This window comes from Alternaria incomplexa, assembly GCF_024043165.1.
Source record: "Alternaria incomplexa strain BMP 0042 chromosome Unknown scaffold_1, whole genome shotgun sequence".
Lineage (NCBI taxonomy): Eukaryota > Fungi > Ascomycota > Dothideomycetes > Pleosporales > Pleosporaceae > Alternaria > Alternaria incomplexa.
In genome coordinates, this window is record NW_026249850.1 from 1,165,397 (window position 1) to 1,182,432 (window position 17,036).

General features: G+C 54.5%; 7 protein-coding genes across 7 annotated transcripts; 4 read left to right on the forward strand and 3 right to left on the reverse strand.

Annotated features, from left to right (window-relative positions):
- Positions 1-1,853: 1,853 nt before the first annotated feature.
- On the forward strand, positions 1,854-4,179 carry J4E90_000416 (uncharacterized protein; the record flags this gene model as incomplete). Its single annotated transcript, XM_051430012.1, has 2 exons — positions 1,854-2,369; positions 2,416-4,179. 2 exons carry the CDS (start codon positions 1,854-1,856, stop codon positions 4,177-4,179), a joined length of 2,280 nt encoding a protein of 759 aa, XP_051295499.1.
- Positions 4,180-4,937: 758 nt separating this feature from the next.
- J4E90_000417 (uncharacterized protein) lies at positions 4,938-6,489 on the forward strand (the record flags this gene model as incomplete). Its single annotated transcript, XM_051430013.1, has 2 exons — positions 4,938-5,465; positions 5,512-6,489. The coding sequence occupies 2 exons, from the start codon at positions 4,938-4,940 to the stop codon at positions 6,487-6,489; spliced, it is 1,506 nt and encodes a 501-aa protein (XP_051295500.1).
- A 436-nt stretch (positions 6,490-6,925) lies between these two features.
- Positions 6,926-7,797, reverse strand: J4E90_000418 (uncharacterized protein; the record flags this gene model as incomplete). The annotated part of the gene is made up of 4 exons (XM_051430014.1): positions 6,926-7,081; positions 7,147-7,276; positions 7,383-7,583; positions 7,724-7,797. The coding sequence occupies 4 exons, from the start codon at positions 7,795-7,797 to the stop codon at positions 6,926-6,928; spliced, it is 561 nt and encodes a 186-aa protein (XP_051295501.1).
- A 608-nt stretch (positions 7,798-8,405) lies between these two features.
- J4E90_000419 (uncharacterized protein) lies at positions 8,406-8,826 on the reverse strand (the record flags this gene model as incomplete). The annotated part of the gene is made up of 2 exons (XM_051430015.1): positions 8,406-8,541; positions 8,594-8,826. The coding sequence occupies 2 exons, from the start codon at positions 8,824-8,826 to the stop codon at positions 8,406-8,408; spliced, it is 369 nt and encodes a 122-aa protein (XP_051295502.1).
- A 688-nt stretch (positions 8,827-9,514) lies between these two features.
- Positions 9,515-12,255, forward strand: J4E90_000420 (uncharacterized protein; the record flags this gene model as incomplete). The annotated part of the gene is made up of 5 exons (XM_051430016.1): positions 9,515-10,250; positions 10,309-10,934; positions 11,120-11,522; positions 11,571-11,835; positions 11,889-12,255. 5 exons carry the CDS (start codon positions 9,515-9,517, stop codon positions 12,253-12,255), a joined length of 2,397 nt encoding a protein of 798 aa, XP_051295503.1.
- A 753-nt stretch (positions 12,256-13,008) lies between these two features.
- J4E90_000421 (uncharacterized protein) lies at positions 13,009-15,276 on the forward strand (the record flags this gene model as incomplete). Its single annotated transcript, XM_051430017.1, has 1 exon — positions 13,009-15,276. One exon carries the CDS (start codon positions 13,009-13,011, stop codon positions 15,274-15,276), a length of 2,268 nt encoding a protein of 755 aa, XP_051295504.1.
- Positions 15,277-15,781: 505 nt separating this feature from the next.
- Positions 15,782-16,911, reverse strand: J4E90_000422 (uncharacterized protein; the record flags this gene model as incomplete). The annotated part of the gene is made up of 2 exons (XM_051430018.1): positions 15,782-16,806; positions 16,908-16,911. The coding sequence occupies 2 exons, from the start codon at positions 16,909-16,911 to the stop codon at positions 15,782-15,784; spliced, it is 1,029 nt and encodes a 342-aa protein (XP_051295505.1).
- Positions 16,912-17,036: the final 125 nt, after the last annotated feature.

The following is a 17,036-nucleotide window of genomic DNA, read 5'->3' on the forward strand; positions in this document are numbered from 1 at the left end:
TTTTCTGGTAAGGTCAGAGACATTGCTGCACTGCTGAGCCGTTCGCTCTGGTTGCGCTTTCATCACTAACGAGACACTGCCCCATTTCGCAACGCGAGCCGCGCCGTACTTCTGCTTCGTCCATCGTGACGCAGGTCACGGTCCGAGACATTGGGAAGCATACGGACATCATGCTTGTATACGGCGAGGAAAGATGACAGCCCCAAAGTCAGATGATGTGAGGTACCACTCCAAGGCGAGTGAAACGTTTCGCCATAGTACTGCAATCAATCGAAGGCGGCAATTGTCTCTTAGTGTGCGAGTATACGGACGGGAACTGAAAATAGAAGGCGATTTTGTGAACTGAACAAGGGAAACGATGTCACAAAGACAAAGTGGACTGAGTTGCGCGTTACCTTCAGCCGCTTACTCTCGGCGACCCTCGTGGCGGATCTGACACTCGCCTGTGGAGAGGACCCATCCTCGCATCTTACTCGGAGTGCCGTGGGTCTGAACACAGGCGTTATTGCCGCGCCGCCGCAGGTGCTGGGCATGCAGCGCACCGACCGAACCGAACAACGACGCCAGCTAACGATACTTCTAGATTTTGGAAGATCCGCCGTCTGGGTTCGCGGACGTCACTCCACGGCAAAAGCACTTGTTGAGCGGCGATATCGATAAAACATCTCCACAGAGCAAAAGCTTGATCCGATTCAAGCACTGCAATATGCGGAAAATAGGAGGGTTGAAACAACGATGTGGACGGCCTTGACATGTGGACGGTGATCCATGACTGGTGAAACAGGGCCTGGCGTGTTCCTGCATAAGATCGGCCAACAAGCGAGCTGCCGAGGAAGGCAGTCAGCAACACGCCTGAGGAGCGCATAACGTGCATAGTAGAGGCCATCCCCATGCGGACGGGGAGCAGAGCTGCAAGATGAGGATGTGCATTGATAAGGCCGTGGTGAGTTCTGCTACACCGTCCTGGTGCGTGAGCTTGCATGGGGGCGTGGGCGTAACGGTAAGCAGCGTGCGCAGGACACGCCGCAATCAAAAGATGCGAGAAGTGGATGCAGAAGGCGAAAGTACCGGTCCTCTTGTGGACCGCGAATGGTTCTGCAGCCGGAGCGTGCCTGAGGCGTCTGCGTGGCTGTGCTGGGCCCGCATGGAGGGTTTGCAGCCGATGTGCGTCTTTTTCCTTTTGCCATGGATGAACGACTCGCTGCTCGGGCCCACGTTCAGGCGGACAGGTCGCACGATGACAGGGAGCGCAGTCCGTCGTGCCATCTCCCACGGTAGCGATACATCACGTCGCGACGACAGCGTGGGCAGGCAGCGAGGCGCACGCCGGCGGCAGTGGGCTCCCAAATCACCAGCCTGCAACGGCCCCGGCGTGCGACGTCTTGCCCGCATCGAGCCAAGTCAGGGGAAGGCGGCGCGGATCACTCGTCTTTAGACGTTTCGGGACCACCAGGGGACCAATCGTCGCCCGTCACTACCGATGCCGCCACGAATACGACTACACCCCCGGTCCAGGCTCAACCGCCTCGTGTCCAAAATGGCGACCAACCGCACCGCCGTAGGCCGAGTTGAGCATGGACTGGGAATAGCATGCCTCGATATATGACCCTGCTGCTGACCCGCCCCTGCTCCGTTTACGCCGCAACTCTGATTCCTCGTTCTTTGACGTCGAGGTCTCTACCGCACCCGTTTTCTTTCCAGACCTTCAGGCTTGCTCCAAAGGTCGTTACGCTCTTTAGCATCGGTTTTAATAGTCCTTCCTTCTTTAGGTTCTCGAGTCACCTTCACTTTCGACTCTTGGCCGTCCCGGTCCTTCAACCAAACACAAAAAGCACCCACTTACCTTCTTCACCATGGCCAACTTCAGCAAGCCCGCCAGCATGATGACCATGGTCTTCGGTCTGTTGTCGCTTCTTCAGTTCACCGTTGCTTTCCAGCATGGCTCCCACCACCACGCACACCCTGCTCGCGCCGCCAGCGATGCTTCCATTGCGGCCCACATCAACGAGATCGAGGGTGAGCTCACCAAGCGCCAGTCGAGCGGCCCCATCGCCATCACCGGTGTCTGCAGCTCTGGCACTGCCTCCAACGGCCAGTGCAACGGCGGCAGGACTTCTGCTCCCCGTCTTGAGATCCGTACCTTGGCGCGCAACGCCGACCAGTGGAATCTGTACCTCCTCGGTATGGAGAGGTTCATGGGCAAGGACAAGGACGACATGCTCTCGTACTACCAGGTCTCTGGTGTCCACGGTCGTCCTTTCCAGACCTGGAACAACTTCCCCGCACCTCTCCTCAACCAGCAAGGTTTCTGCCCTCACGGAGGTTCGCTCTTCGGTTCCTGGCACAGGCCTTACCTTGCCATTTACGAGGTGTGTATCTTGATAACTCATTTGATCGTACGTTGACAGTTCGCAGCAAGCATGGTACCAGAGCGTCATGGAGGTGATCGCTCAGTTCCCCTCCAACCAGCAGCAGCGATGGAGGAACGCTGCGTCCACTCTCCGTATGCCATACTGGGACTGGGCTATGGACCCCAACGGCGGCCCAACTGTCCCCACTCAGATGCGCGACTCGACCGTTACTGTTACCAAGCCCCAGGGAACCGTCACTATCCCCAACCCGCTGTACAAGTACAGCTTCGGCAGCTCGCTTCCCTCTGAGATGGGTGGAGGCCCATGGAACAGCTTCCCTGAGACTCTCCGTCGCCCGGTCGCCAACCCTACCCGCAGCAACAACAACGAGATGAACGCCCGCTTCAACTCCATCCGCGTCTCTCTCCGTGACCGTGTCTTTGCCCTGTTCTCCAGCAAGGCTAACTGGGGCGCTGCCAGCACTTCTGCCATTGGTGTCCGCACTGACCTAAGCGGCGGTGGCGTTGACAGCTTCGAGTCCGTCCACGATGCCATCCACAACACTGCTGGTGGTGAGTCTGGTGGCCACATGTACTACCTCGATGTCTCGGCTTTCGACCCCCTCTTCTGGCTTCACCACACCAACGTTGACCGTCTCCTCGCCATGTACCAGCTCATCACCCCCAACACCTACATCTCCAACGGTAACATCCCCCGCCCTATGGCTCAGTGGAACCAGGGTGAGCCCAAGAACCAGTATTCTCCTCTCAAGCCCTTCACCAAGGACACCGCTGGCAACTACTTCACCTCGGTCGATGTTAAGGAGACCCGCACTCTCGGATACTACTACCCTGAGACTAGCGACCGTTCTTACCAGCAGGTTGCTCGCGCTGTTACTCAGCTTTACGGTGCCGGCCAGAGGACTCTAACCAAGCGTGACGGTGACGAATCCGCAACTGGCCAGTACCTTGGACGTCCCATCAAGGAGGGTGACTACCACACTGTTCTTTCCGTCATTGCCAACAAGTACGCGCTTGAGGGATCCTACACTGTTCACTGCTTCGTTGGAAAGCCTAGCAGCAACTCCACCTCCACCAAGAACTCCACTGCGCCCGCGACCGAGTCAACCTACCCGCTCCTCAACATTACCACTCCTCTTCTTTCCATCACCATTGGTGGTGGCTCCGCTCCCAGCACCGAGGCTCCCAGCAACGAGACCGATGCCGCCTACGATCCATCCACCGACTACACCCAGGACCCCAACTACGTCGGTTCCTATGGTATCCTTGGTGCTATGATGCAAGGTGGTGCCAACGCTTCCCAGGCTCTCATGACTGAGGGTGCTCTTCCCTTGACCACCTGCCTCCAGGGTAAGGAAGCCGCTGGCGAGCTTGAGTCGCTCCGTCCTGAACACGTTGAGCCCTACCTCAAGGAGAACCTCTACTACAAGGTTGTTGGTGTCAAGGGCGAGATCGACGCTGACACCATCCCCGACTTCCACATCAGCGTCAAGTGCAACAAGGCCAAGCCCGCTGCCTCTGACGACGAGCTTCCCGACTTGAGCGCTCCTTACGAGGTTCTTGAGAGCGTCACTGCCCACCTCCCCGCTGGAAAGCCCTTCAAGTACATTCCCACTGCTATCGACATTCCTCTGCCCGATGGCCCAGAGTACCTCGAGCCCAGCAGCGATGGTTCTAAGCCCCAGAGCCCCAGCAACGGTGTCTTCCCTTACCCATCCATGCCCTGGGAGGAGGAGGGTTACTGCATCACCAAGCAGACCATTGAGTACGTTGACGAGCAAGGTAACTTCTTGTACTCGGAGATGTAAGGTGGTAGATTTCGGTTATAGAAGAACGATGTGGTGGAGAGAAGCATGTGTATGCTTGCGTATGAAGGAACCTTTACATAATACCTTTCGATGTACATTGGACATGAGAGCTTTTTTTTCCTTACAAAATGTCAATTGATATCCAGCAGTGGTTCTCGTATAGTTTTTCCTAACGTCATCTTCTCCTTGATGTCTCCGTCCATAGCGTAGGCGTATGTAGCGCTTTGCAATATGACTATAAACATACTTCCGTTCCGATGCCGTGCATGTGCTGCTTCATGACATGAAATTGTGAGTGCTGGTGATGGTTTCATGAAGCGAGATCTGCCTAATCCGGAATGCCTGCTGTATCTGTTAAGAAGACGATATGCGCAACTGTGCACTCATGTCGGACATCACATAGAAATCGTTTAGCCAAGGCAAGCTGCAGGCATGACGAGCTCCGGCTTGCGTGGACGACGGCGCTGTGCCCCGCTGGTACCAAAAGGCGCTAGTGGCTCTTTGGCCGATGTCTCTGGGCACGCACCGCGAGCACCACATCACGGCAGTATCTCTCATCCTGCTTGACCATTCCTAGGGTCCCTCAGGCATTCCTGCGTAAGTCCTACACCATCGTCGTCATCGCATACCGCGTCTGCACATTGTGTCTCTTCAGCATGGCGTCTGAGGCGCGCAGTCGCGACAGCTTCCCGGTCCTAATGCGGGTGTTAGCATTTTATGATTGCCATGCTGATATCTCATAGACCAGTCCGCCCACCATGCCCGCCATGCTCGATGATCCCACCGCGCCGGTGATATATAGGACCTCTGGCGACGTGCCGTACCCTCCTCCTGGTGGCCCGCTACCTGTAGGCATTGCACCATGTCAAGTCATCCTGCGCGATCGCGTGACTACCGCAACGATCATACCCTTCTCTGCGCCGAATCAAGTACCCCTCACATTACTGGCATATCTCTGCGACCAACTGGGTCGCGAGATAGAAAAGGGAGATACGTACCCCATGGTTGATCCGCTCGCTCTTGAGGCTTTCGGTCCGTACTGGTTCGGTGTCTTTGGTGCGATTATGCTGCTGGGAGAGATCCAGGACGGTCGCGAACTACACGAGATGGCGCGGAGGGGTTGCGACTGGGAGAGGGAATGTCTGGGTAGCTTCTACATCAAGCCCAACTACCCAGGACGGTCGAGTCATGTCTGCAATGGCGGGTTCCTGGTCACGGATGCGTCGCGTAATCGGGGTGTCGGTCGCTTGATGGGCGAGACTTATCTGGACTGGGCTCCGAAGCTTGTGAGACTCGCCGTGAGGGTTACATCGCATGCGCTAACACGCTCAGGGCTATACCTACTCCGTCTTCAACCTCGTGTACGAAACCAATGTTGCTTCATGCCGCATATGGGATGCCCTCGGCTTCAAGCGGATCGGTCGCGTGAAGGGTTGCGGTAACCTGAAGTCGTATCCCAGCGAGCTAGTCGATGCCATCATATACGGAAGGGACCTGGGTCAGGATGACGAGTTCGTGTCTGAGGAGCGCTTCGACAAGATCCGCTTCTACCTCAAGAACGGAAAATACCCCAACGGTGCTGATCGAGCAGAGAAGAGCCGTCTCCGTAGCGCGGCGACGCACTACAAGCTCACACCCGGAGAGGGCGACGGCCCTGAGAAGTTGTGGCTCAAGGGCAAGGAGGTTATTGCGGATCCTAAGCAGCAGTATGAGATTGCTCGGGAGATACATCACAAGTCGCATGGGGGCATCAACAAGACTACGGCAGCGATTGCGGAGCTCTACCATTGGGTTCGCATAAAGGAGACCGTCAGCCAGGTCATTCGCAACTGTCCAGAGTGCAGCGAGATGAACAAGGGCCTGTCGGCTATGCGCCAGGGTCAGAATCAAGCACGGGCAGAGGCGAGGTCAGGATCCAGTTTCCTGTCATCAACCACTACCCAGCCAACTCTGACACCAACACCGCCGAGCTTGTTCTCTCCAACACAACCACCACCTCGTTCAGACTCACCGGGTGGTCAGCTGCAGCTTGAAGCCGCACAGCACCAGGCCGCAATCTATCCGCAGTACACCCAAGATAACGGCTACGACCTGCCAGTCGATCCCGCACTCATGCATGGTTTACAGGCCAACACCAACCTTGCCGATCTTCCGCCATCACCGTTCCTTGCAGCTCAGGCGAATGGTGTACCTCATGCGGGGGAGCTTGATCATCAGCGCATGAGTCTTGACCCGAGCTTAGATGAGCGGGCACCCACTGCAGGGGAGGAGATGCGTAGGAGGTTGAACCGTGTGAGTCAGTATGAGTGAGTAGATGTAGTGTTGTTGAGTGAAGTGTTGAACTCACCAGCGTATGGCGAAGGTGAGTAAACCAGTGATACCAGACATGTAGGCGATGGGAAATGTGTATGAAGAAGCCTCAGGAGAATACGTGGAGGATCATACCCAGGATATAGCGGAGTCTCCGATGATGCAAGTAGCACAACGATGAAATCATTGCAAAACTCTGGTAGATTTGAATCATACATGTGATGGTGTCTACTTGAGTTGATCTTAATTGCTGTCTGACAGTATCTAAGCTAATGGCTACATATCTGCGGCTCTCCCATCAAAATCGCCGGCTCACATCTTACCCCTCTCACTTTATGTGTTTCGAAAGTCCCCCTCTTACATATGTCGACCTAATTCTTTCCTTCCACTCCAAATCAAACATCTTCGGATAACCTCATCCTCTTCCTCTTCCCATTTAACCCTCGAACAAACCCCATTCCTTCACTTGGAAGCTCTCCAAAATCTGCTCCTTGACCGCCTTGCTATCCTTCATCAACTGCGTTTCTCCACCTTGCTGTTCTGCTGGCGTGTATTCGCCTGGATAGTGTGGGATGTTGACTGATACCATGACCTGCGAGAAGTGTTAGCCAACAATGGGATAAACTGTAGATGTCTGGGAAGAAGAGGTATACATACATCAGTGCCTTGCTCCTTGAGACGGAGAAGGAGGAGGTGAATATACGTGAATTCGGGAGTCTTGCGGTTGGGATGGGGATTGGGTGTTGGTGGTGTTTGGATGAAGGATAGTGCTAGGACTGGCTTGTCTCTGTCATTGTGGTCAGCCATTCATCCACGCTTCTGTATACAAAACTTGATCCTCTCTGTTTTCGATCCTACTTCGTCTTTCCAGAATGATGGCGTGGAATACTTACGGCAAACTCTTCATCACAGCACGTTCTTGCAAGATAATCGTACTCTGATCTCCTGTGCCCTCGACCAGGTCTCCAAAATGATATTGAAGCGCTTCTTCATCGCTGTTCTTTTCGACATACTCTAGGATCTCAACGACGATACTGGAGTAGCCGTTGTTGTCGAGGTAGACTTCCTGGTGATCGGGGATTTGTCGGATTTGACTATCGAGTCATTTTGTTAGTATGCTACTTTCGGGGAGAGCCGTTCTTGCCAATTTAGGCATTTTGGACGCGGGTGTTGATGGAAACGCGTGCAAAGGGAAGGCGCGGGATGTGGGGGCGCGCAGATTGAGAGAACTTACGAGGCGTCGGCGAAGTTTGAGGGTAGATCGAGGGTTATCGCGCCGCCGTAGAGGGGTGTGTTTGTGAATGCCATTTTGTAATGTGTCTCTATCTCGACTTGTTGCGCTCTCTGCCGGGGTTGATGTCGTTCTTATGTTGTGACTTTGATGTTGGTGATGCAGCGAAGGGATGTAGGTAGCCACCAGGCAGCATCAGGCAGCATGGAAAACGGCAACCTACAACGTATCTCTGACAACGCAGCAACAGCACAGCAGCTCACTTAAATTGCTGTGAAGGAATTGTGTGAGTAGCATCCAATTCACATATTGTTACTACTTATTTGGGTCATTCTTTTTTCCAGAATGGGCTCAAAACAGCCTTCAAATGACATCGTTGATTTGGTCAACAAGACACTACAGTGACTATGATATGGTCAAGACACTTTGGAAACTTGTGTTTCGATTTGAAATGTAGGGTATCGTCTGAACTTTTTGTCCTTCTATATGTCCCAAATGCCAGTTTTGAACGCCGTGCAATGCATGTTCTTCTACGAGCCCGAGAGCGTCTAATCGCAGCTATCGTGTTGCCACTAGAGTGATATCTGATCCCCCGAAAGCATTTCAGTGGTCGTCCCACACTCCCTATCCTGCCATCCATCTGCCATGGACTGCACATCAGATAGTCTTGGCCGTTGCCGTGACCTCAACCTGATGCTGCAACCTGGTCAACCTCCATTGGGGCCGTCGCTGTGGTCGTACGCGTTCCGTTGTTGGTCGTGAGGCCTATCGCTGCCTCTGCTTCTTTCTGAGAGTATGGCTCTTCGCGAAGTTGCTTGACTCTGCGGATTGATTAGAACGAATCATTATAATCGCAAACACTGGAATTCCTACCTGCGCTTGTGGACCTTGCCCTTCTGGTGTGCGACAAAGTTGGCGTCGCTCTCAAAAAACTTTGCGCATTCCTTGCAGTAGAATTCGCCCAGGCCGGGCAAATCTTCTATGGGCTTCGCATCCTTGAATTCCGCGAGATGCTTCTCGTCGCGCAGGTCGGCGTGGATCTGGTCGAGGTCGCGCGTGTGTCGACGTGTCTTCTTCTTGGAGTCTTGTCCGCGTATGGCTGGCATGGTGGGCAGTATCCGCGGCCGTCGGTTATCCGTGTGGAATCGTGATGGTCGGCTATAGAGAAAGTTGCAGTGTGGGGACACCTGCCGACGGGGGCCCGTGCCCGGTCTGCAGGTCAGAAAGACTTGTGGAGCTAGGTCGAATCAGGTGCTGGTAGATGCTACTGTCGCTCCAGACCCGAAATTTGCCATGTCTGCAGGCCTGCACGCTGACTCGGCACACAATTGTTGAGTCGGAAAAGGACGCGCAGGCCGCCGGCAGCAGTGCGCGCGTGAAAGTGCTATCGCAGAACGCCAATCACCTGCAAAAGGTACGAGCGCGGGGTTGGTGAACCGCTGCCGGGTATGACGTCTGGGTGAACACCTATAGCTTCGCGACACATGGCTGCGCGGCCTCCAAGACGTGAAATAGCAGCGGGCAGCCAGTCGCACACAGCGCAATTACTCTCTCCATAATTGCGTCTCCATTACATCGCCCTTGCACGTGAAGCGGGCCAACGGGACTGCGCTGCCGACCTGTTTCTGGTTCTGGCGCCGAGGTATTCCGCACGCAGCTGGGGCTAGACGAACCAATCACGCCCCTCGTGATCCTCATTAGTTATCGCCCAACTTGAGGCAGCTTCTGACGTTCTTTTCCTCCGCTTCCTCCATCACTCTTCTCTCCCCACCACTCCCCTCCTCAAACTTCACCATGCAGAAGTTCTCGAGGCTCGGCCGCCTCGGCCAGAGCCTTGCTTCGCGCAGGCAATTGGCCACCGTCAGCGATGCTCCCCTCTCTCGCAAGGTCGAGATGACCAACTGGGAGAAGGGCCACTACATCAACTACCAGAAGATGAACGAGAACCTCGAGATTGTTCGTGCCCGCTTGAACCGCCCGCTCACCTTCGCCGAGAAGATTCTCTACTCCCACTTGGACGACCCCCACGGTCAAGAGATTGAGCGCGGCTCCAGCTACCTCAAGCTCCGCCCCGACCGTGTAGCTTGCCAGGATGCCACCGCCCAGATGGCCATTCTTCAGTTCATGTCAGCTGGTCTGCCCTCCGTTGCCACACCCACTACCGTCCACTGCGACCATCTTATCGAGGCCCAGGTTGGTGGTGAGAAGGATTTGGAGCGCGCCAACGAGATCAACAAGGAGGTCTACAACTTCTTGTCCACCTCTTGCGCAAAGTACAACATTGGTTTCTGGAAGCCCGGCTCTGGTATCATTCACCAGATCGTGCTTGAGAACTACGCTTTCCCTGGTGCTCTCCTCATTGGTACCGACTCGCACACTCCCAACGCCGGTGGTCTCGGTATGGCCGCCATTGGTGTCGGTGGTGCTGACGCTGTCGATGTCATGGCTGGTCTCCCCTGGGAACTGAAGGCTCCCAAGGTCATTGGTGTTAAGCTTACTGGCAAGCTCTCCGGCTGGACTGCTCCCAAGGGTACGTATTTGCAATATTGGGTTTCGAAGCGGGGCAATCACGCTAACGAAGTCTATAGACATTATCCTCAAGGTTGCTGGTATCCTCACCGTCAAGGGTGGAACTGGTGCTATCGTCGAATACCACGGACCCGGTACCGAAAGTCTCAGCTGCACCGGCATGGCGACTATTTGCAACATGGGTGCTGAGATTGGTGCCACCACCTCGCTCTTCCCCTTCAACGACCGCATGTACGACTACCTTGCCGCCACCAAGCGCCGCGACATTGGTGACTTCTCCCGCGAGTACGCCGCCCAGCTCCGCGAGGATGAGGGTGCCGAATACGACGAGCTCATCGAGATCAACCTTGACGAGCTCGAGCCCCACATCAACGGTCCCTTCACTCCCGATCTAGCTACACCCATCAGCAAGTTCAAGGAGGCTGTCAAGGCCAACAAGTGGCCTGAGGAGCTTAAGGTCGGTCTCATCGGTTCCTGCACCAACTCTTCCTACGAGGACATGAGCCGTGCTGCCTCGATTGCTGAGGACGCCATGTCCCACGGTGTCAAGGCCAAGTCTCTCTTCACTGTCACCCCTGGATCCGAGCAGATTCGCGCCACTATTGAGCGTGACGGTCAGCTCAAGACCTTCGAGGAGTTCGGCGGCATGGTCCTCGCGAATGCGTGCGGTCCGTGCATTGGACAGGTATGTTGTATCCCAGTCATGGTAGCCTGGAGGTATTCGATACGTTTTGTCTGGTCTCTTGATAAAACAAACGCTCTCGTATGCTTCAAGGCTACCTTTTCCCTCCCTATTTCAACGTAGCCTGGAGGTATTCGATACGTTTTGTCTTGTCTCTTGACAAAATAAACGTGGTCGTATGCTTCAAGGCTACCTATCATCCTCTACTTCTCAGAGCCCGAATGCTGACGACCCAACGGTGGGACAGAAAAGATGTAAAGAAGGGCGAGGCCAACTCGATCATCTCGTCGTACAACCGTAACTTCACTGGCCGTAACGACGCAAACCCCGCCACCCACTCTTTCGTCACCTCCCCCGACCTTGTCGTTGCTATGACTATTGCTGGAACGCTCGACTTTAACCCCCTTGTCGATGAGCTGACTGGAGCCGACGGCAAGAAGTTCAAGCTTAAGGAGCCCTCCGGCATGGGTCTCCCCGCCAACGGCTACGACCCAGGCCAGGACACTTACCAAGCGCCTCCATCTGATCGCTCATCCGTCTCCGTCGCTGTCTCGCCCACCTCCGACCGTCTCCAGCTTCTCGAGCCTTTCAGTAAGCAAACTCCATGTACAAATGCATAACGCATACTAACTTTTCAAGGTGCCTGGGATGGAAAGGATGCGAAGAACCTTCCTATTCTCATCAAGTGCCAAGGCAAGACCACTACCGACCACATCTCTATGGCCGGTCCCTGGTTGAAGTACCGTGGACACTTGGACAACATCTCCAACAACATGTTGATCGGTGCCATCAACGCTGAGAACGGCGAGGCCAACAAGGTCAAGAACCTTCTCGACGGATCTTACGGTGCCGTTCCTGATGTCGCCCGCAACTACAAGAAGAACGGCGTCCCATGGGTTGTCATGTAAGTACCTTTCCTATACACGCTTATCAGCCTCTTGCTAACTTCGATCGCAGTGGAGACTGGAACTACGGAGAAGGCTCTTCCCGTGAGCACGCTGCGCTTGAGCCCAGGCACTTGGGTGGCGCTGCCATCATCACCCGCTCCTTCGCTCGTATCCACGAGACCAACTTGAAGAAGCAGGGTATGCTTCCCCTTACCTTCTCCGACCCTGCCGACTACGACAAGATCGGTCCCAATGACCGTGTGACCTTGGCTTCCACCGAGCTCGCCCCCGGCAAGCCCCTGACCATGACCGTCCACCCCGCCGACGGATCCAAAGAATTCCAGGTCAAGCTCTCGCACACCTTCAACGAGGGCCAGATCGAGTGGTTCAAGAACGGCAGCGCTCTTAACACCATGGCCAAGAATGCTAAGCAGTAAATGCGTAGAAGAGAAAACGAACGAAAACAATCACCACCGGGGATGTAAATACGGAGGACGGAATACCCCGCAAATGCTTCACGATTGGGGATGAAAGTCAAATCAGGGGTGGAGCAGGAATATGAAGAGAGAGCTGGGCGTCCGCAGACGGGCGCAGCAGTAACGGCTCCTGGGTCGATCTTTCGGGCTCAAAGTAGTTGGGTTTGCTTGTATTTGTGATGATTAGCATGCAATGTATGACTGATTTTTTCTTGTTACAAGCCGTAAATGCTGTGATGTGAGTGCCGAATTACGAATACGTATAATCCTGTGAAAAGCGTATGCAATGGCATGAGGCATCGTGAAGCACACATTGTAAATTTCGCGTCTGAGTTGTGGTGGGTGGGCAACTGCTGCGAATACCTCCAGGACATGTCTTGTCGATTTGTACGACTGATAAAAGTTGGATGTATTCGCCTCAGCAACTGCTAGAATTCGAACATTCAAGCCATGAAATTTCGCATGTTGCACCTCGGAGCACACCGCGCGCAAGCTGACCTCGGAAGACACGGTGCACGACACCGCCGCAAACGTGCGAGTGGATCCTGGACCCGTTCGCGCTAGTCGCCGGGACAACGGCCGATAACAAACACGCTCGGCAGTTCTTCCAACGTCTGGACATCCTTGCGCGAACGACCTTCTTGGAACCAATCGCGCACACAACAGCTTGAATATCCTTACATATTACAAGATTACATATCACATAATCTCAACATGGCGCGTCTACGCAAACCGAGCCCGAACGAAACCAGCATCTTCATGCCGCCGTCCGAGACGAGAGCAAGCCGATCCAGCCCCCGAAAAGCCACACTACGATACGCATCATCACAAGAAGATGATAGCTCGATACTTGTACCAAAGAGGTCGAGGCGCACCGCGCAAGACATCAGCATATCGCAAGACGAAGAGCAGTCCTTCCGCATACCTTCGATGGCAACGCCAAAGGATGCGATCAGCCCCCGCAAGCAACGTGTATTGCGACCGGTCGAGAGCAATAGTCGACTACTTCGAAAACTGAGTGACGAAAGTCTAGCAAGCCCTGAGAAGAGGCAAAGAGAGAGGAGAGTGCGAAGTGGAACAACAGATACAGATGTGGGAAATAGGAATGGACTCATGTATGCCAAAAGCCTGGCTAGAAGCGTGGTGAAAAAGCAGAACAAGAAGGGCAAGATCAATGTCGTAGGAGAAGTCGAGGCACAAGAGGCCGCCCAGAGGTCACGAAGCAGAAAACACGAGAGCACAGAGGAGGCAATCGCGCAAGACGACGAGGATGCCGAGGCCGAAACAAGTCTGTGGTGTGGCGACGAGGAAGCGGAGACACAAGAAGAGGTCGCTGAACCAGTCATCGAGATCAGCGAGGATGATGAAGAGGACGAGCCTATCCTAAAGTCGCGAACAAATCAGCGACAACCGCGCGCACGGCGCGTCGTATCTGACAGTGAGGAGGACGAGAGTGAGCTAAGCGCACCACAACCTACCAAGCAGCCCCAGCAACCAATCTTCAAGATTCCCGAACTCAAACCGCCAACTGATCTGACTTCCATGCGACCGCCACATCGAAAGGGTCATAGTACGATATCAAATTGGGCGCAGGAGGTCGTCGACCTCACCGACTCACCGGAGGCCCCGGAATCTTTCGTGCTTCCTGAACGCACCCACGCCCGATCAAGCTCTTTCGCAGCATCTTCTCGGCCTACTAGCTCAGCATCGAATGGTCCGCTTGCGATTCTTACGTATTCGCCCACACCTACCAAGCAACGCTCGCCTCGAAAAGCTCCGCCCATCTCGCGACCAGCCACTCCTCCCCTGGCACCTCCCAGTCCCACCAAGCTCGTCTCGCCCTCGAAAAAGAAGCCCGTGATCCCCAAGGCGGCCGATCTAGACGGAAGACCAAGCCTTGACGCGTTCTGGAATCCTGCAGCTGTAAACGACTGGACCGACCGCCACTCGCCAGCTAAGCAGCTCGTGTCGCCTAAGAAGCAGAAATGGAGGGACGACATCGTCAAGATGATGGAAGGTGTTGCTCTAGAAGACAGCAGTGACGAGGGTTATGAAAGCCCCATCGAGAGCCCCAAGAAGAAGAAGCCCACAAGTCGGAAACCAGCTAAGGAGAAGACACCAGAGACTGAGCCAATCCCGAATGTCAAGCAGATCCGTGAGCAACGCAAAGCCTTCGCCGAACGCAAGCACGCCATAGCCGAAGCCTTCCTCATCGAGCTCGACACCACAATCTCCTCAGGTCGCATCCACGAGCTCTCGAAACCCACAGGTGGTATCAAGCTCGTCTGGTCCAAGACCCTCAAAACAACGGCCGGTCGTGCGAATTGGCGTAGAGAGCAAATACGCATCCGAACCGGTCCCCTGCCCACCGACACGCGCGTTGAGATCCGACACCACTGCTCCATCGAACTCGCCGAGAAGGTCATTGACGACGAGGAGAGACTCTACAACGTACTCGCGCACGAGTTCTGCCACCTGACCACGTTCATGATCAGCGAAATCCGTAACAACCCTCACGGAGCAGAATTCAAGTCGTGGGGTCGCAAAGCTACCGTTGCGTTCGCGAGCAAAGGAGTCGAGGTCACCACAAAGCACTCTTACCAGATCGAATACAAGTACGTTTGGGAGTGCGTCTCCTGCGGCTACGAGTTCAAGCGTCACTCCAAGTCCGTCGACCCTGCGCGCCACTCGTGTGGAAAGTGCAAGGGCAAGCTCGCGCAGACTAAGCCCACCCCCAGGGGCGGTGGCGCCGGTGCTGCTGTGGGCAAGGACGGCAAGAGAGAGAAAAGCGAATACCAGGTCTTTGTCAAAGCCAACTTTGCGCGTGTCAAGAAGGAGCTTGAGGCGGAGGGCAAGGATGCGCAGATGGGCAAGGTGATGGAGGCTGTGGCCAAGCAGTATAGAGAGAGGAAGGGTGCGAGTAGTATTAAGGGGAAGGAGATCATTGATCTAGAAGCTGCTCTGGATGACATGAAGATCTAGTCCTGATAGCACATGAATGAAGTGTATGAATAATGCCTATCAAAGCACTAGTTGTTCTTCTGTGTTTATCAATTTGTTTGCATGGTGTGAAACAGTGAAAGAGACGATGGCAGTGCGAGTAGTCTAGTAATGGGCCTTGTATGGCTATCGGAACTGGAAATCAAACTCACCGTGGTCTCAATACGCTGCACTAGCTGAAGACTACAGTAAGAAGCTGAGGTTTATCAATGTTGATCATAGGTGAGGTGAGTTGAGTTATACATTGGTTTGTGTTAGGTTATTAGTGTCCAGTGGAGGTGAGCTTTATGTATCCAGTGGTGTAGCAGTAGAACGTAGATACTTCGAGCGAGGACTGACATCTTCCAGCTCACTCGATCATTCCCCGCTCCGACAAAACAAAATGGTACTATAAGCTCCTCACTACACTATGTCCACACGATCAGACAGCACTTATCATATCCCAGCTATACCGCCATCACCATCATACTAGCGTCGCCTCTGCGTCTTAGGGGTCGTTATCACCCACATCCTTGTCCCCGTCTTCGCCTTTTCCCGCAGGCCTGTTCCTATGCTCATCTGTATATAGGTTTTGGTTCTGATCCTGGACCTGGTCATGGGCATTCGCCGCGTTCTGGCCGTAGAAGCTCCATACCACATTCTCCCAGTGGTCTGCAGTAATCGTCTTACCAGCAAACATCTTGAGCATGTATGAGAACTCGTCGTCAGAAAGATTACCCTGAGGGGGCACATAGGAGGACCCATCAGCTGCAGGGGTGTGCGAATCTGCAGATGGCGCATCGGGTGTCTGTGGGCGAACTCGCTGCAGTGTGTTTTGATACTCCAGATGGTTGACGGACTCTTTGAGACTGATGTAGAGTTGGTTCATGGCGTCGACCATGTCGCGGGTGTCGATCTGTTGATCTTCTAGCGCTTTGATGCGGGCTTCCATATCGCTGTTCGCTGCAGTCCCGGTAGTAAGGGGTCCAACACCTGTATCATGGTCTGTTGAATTGGGACGAGAGGGTTCCACGTGAGGTTCCTTCTGCTCTTCTTTCTTCTCCTTATCTACATGGGGAACGAAGTTGACTGTCTCGCCGTCTGTAGTCTGGATTTGGATAGCGCGTGAAGAGCGTTTGGGCTGCGAAGTAGCTGTCATACGGTTCGATTGACCAGCTTGGTTCTGAGCCGCGTAACGAAACAGATCTCTAGAGGAAGAGCTTGATGGGGAAGAGCGAGTGGGCAGAGACATCCTTGAAGCCTCGTCCACCGCGCGACTAGCTTGTTGTCCGGTCCGCAGACCAGAGAGCTCGTCCATTGCTTGGTCGCCGTCATGCTGAGAGCCTTCATTTTGGGGTATGTTAAGGCTTGGTGGAAATACGGCACTTGGTCGAGGTTGAATGATTGTGTTTCCATGTACACCAATTGTCAACCTGCCGTTGAAGTCCTCGCCAGATGGCCCCCTGCCAATTGCACTGTTGAGTCCCATCCTTCCAAACTGAGATAAGCCGTCATTGACGGAAGGGCTGCGATCTGGCGCGGGTCCTACAGCGCCACTGTTGTGCCCACCGCGGTTGTTAGTGCGCTCAGTTCTGTTCGAGCCTCTGCCTCTTCCCTGTTTTCCCCTTCCGGACTCATTGCGACGGCCACGCGACTGTGTATCGCGAGGGCCCGTAGGCGCGTTTGCTGGTGGGGCGGGGGGATCTGGTTCATTCTCGCTATTCGCGCCGCCTGGAGCCCACTTTGAGCTGTTCATAGTCCTT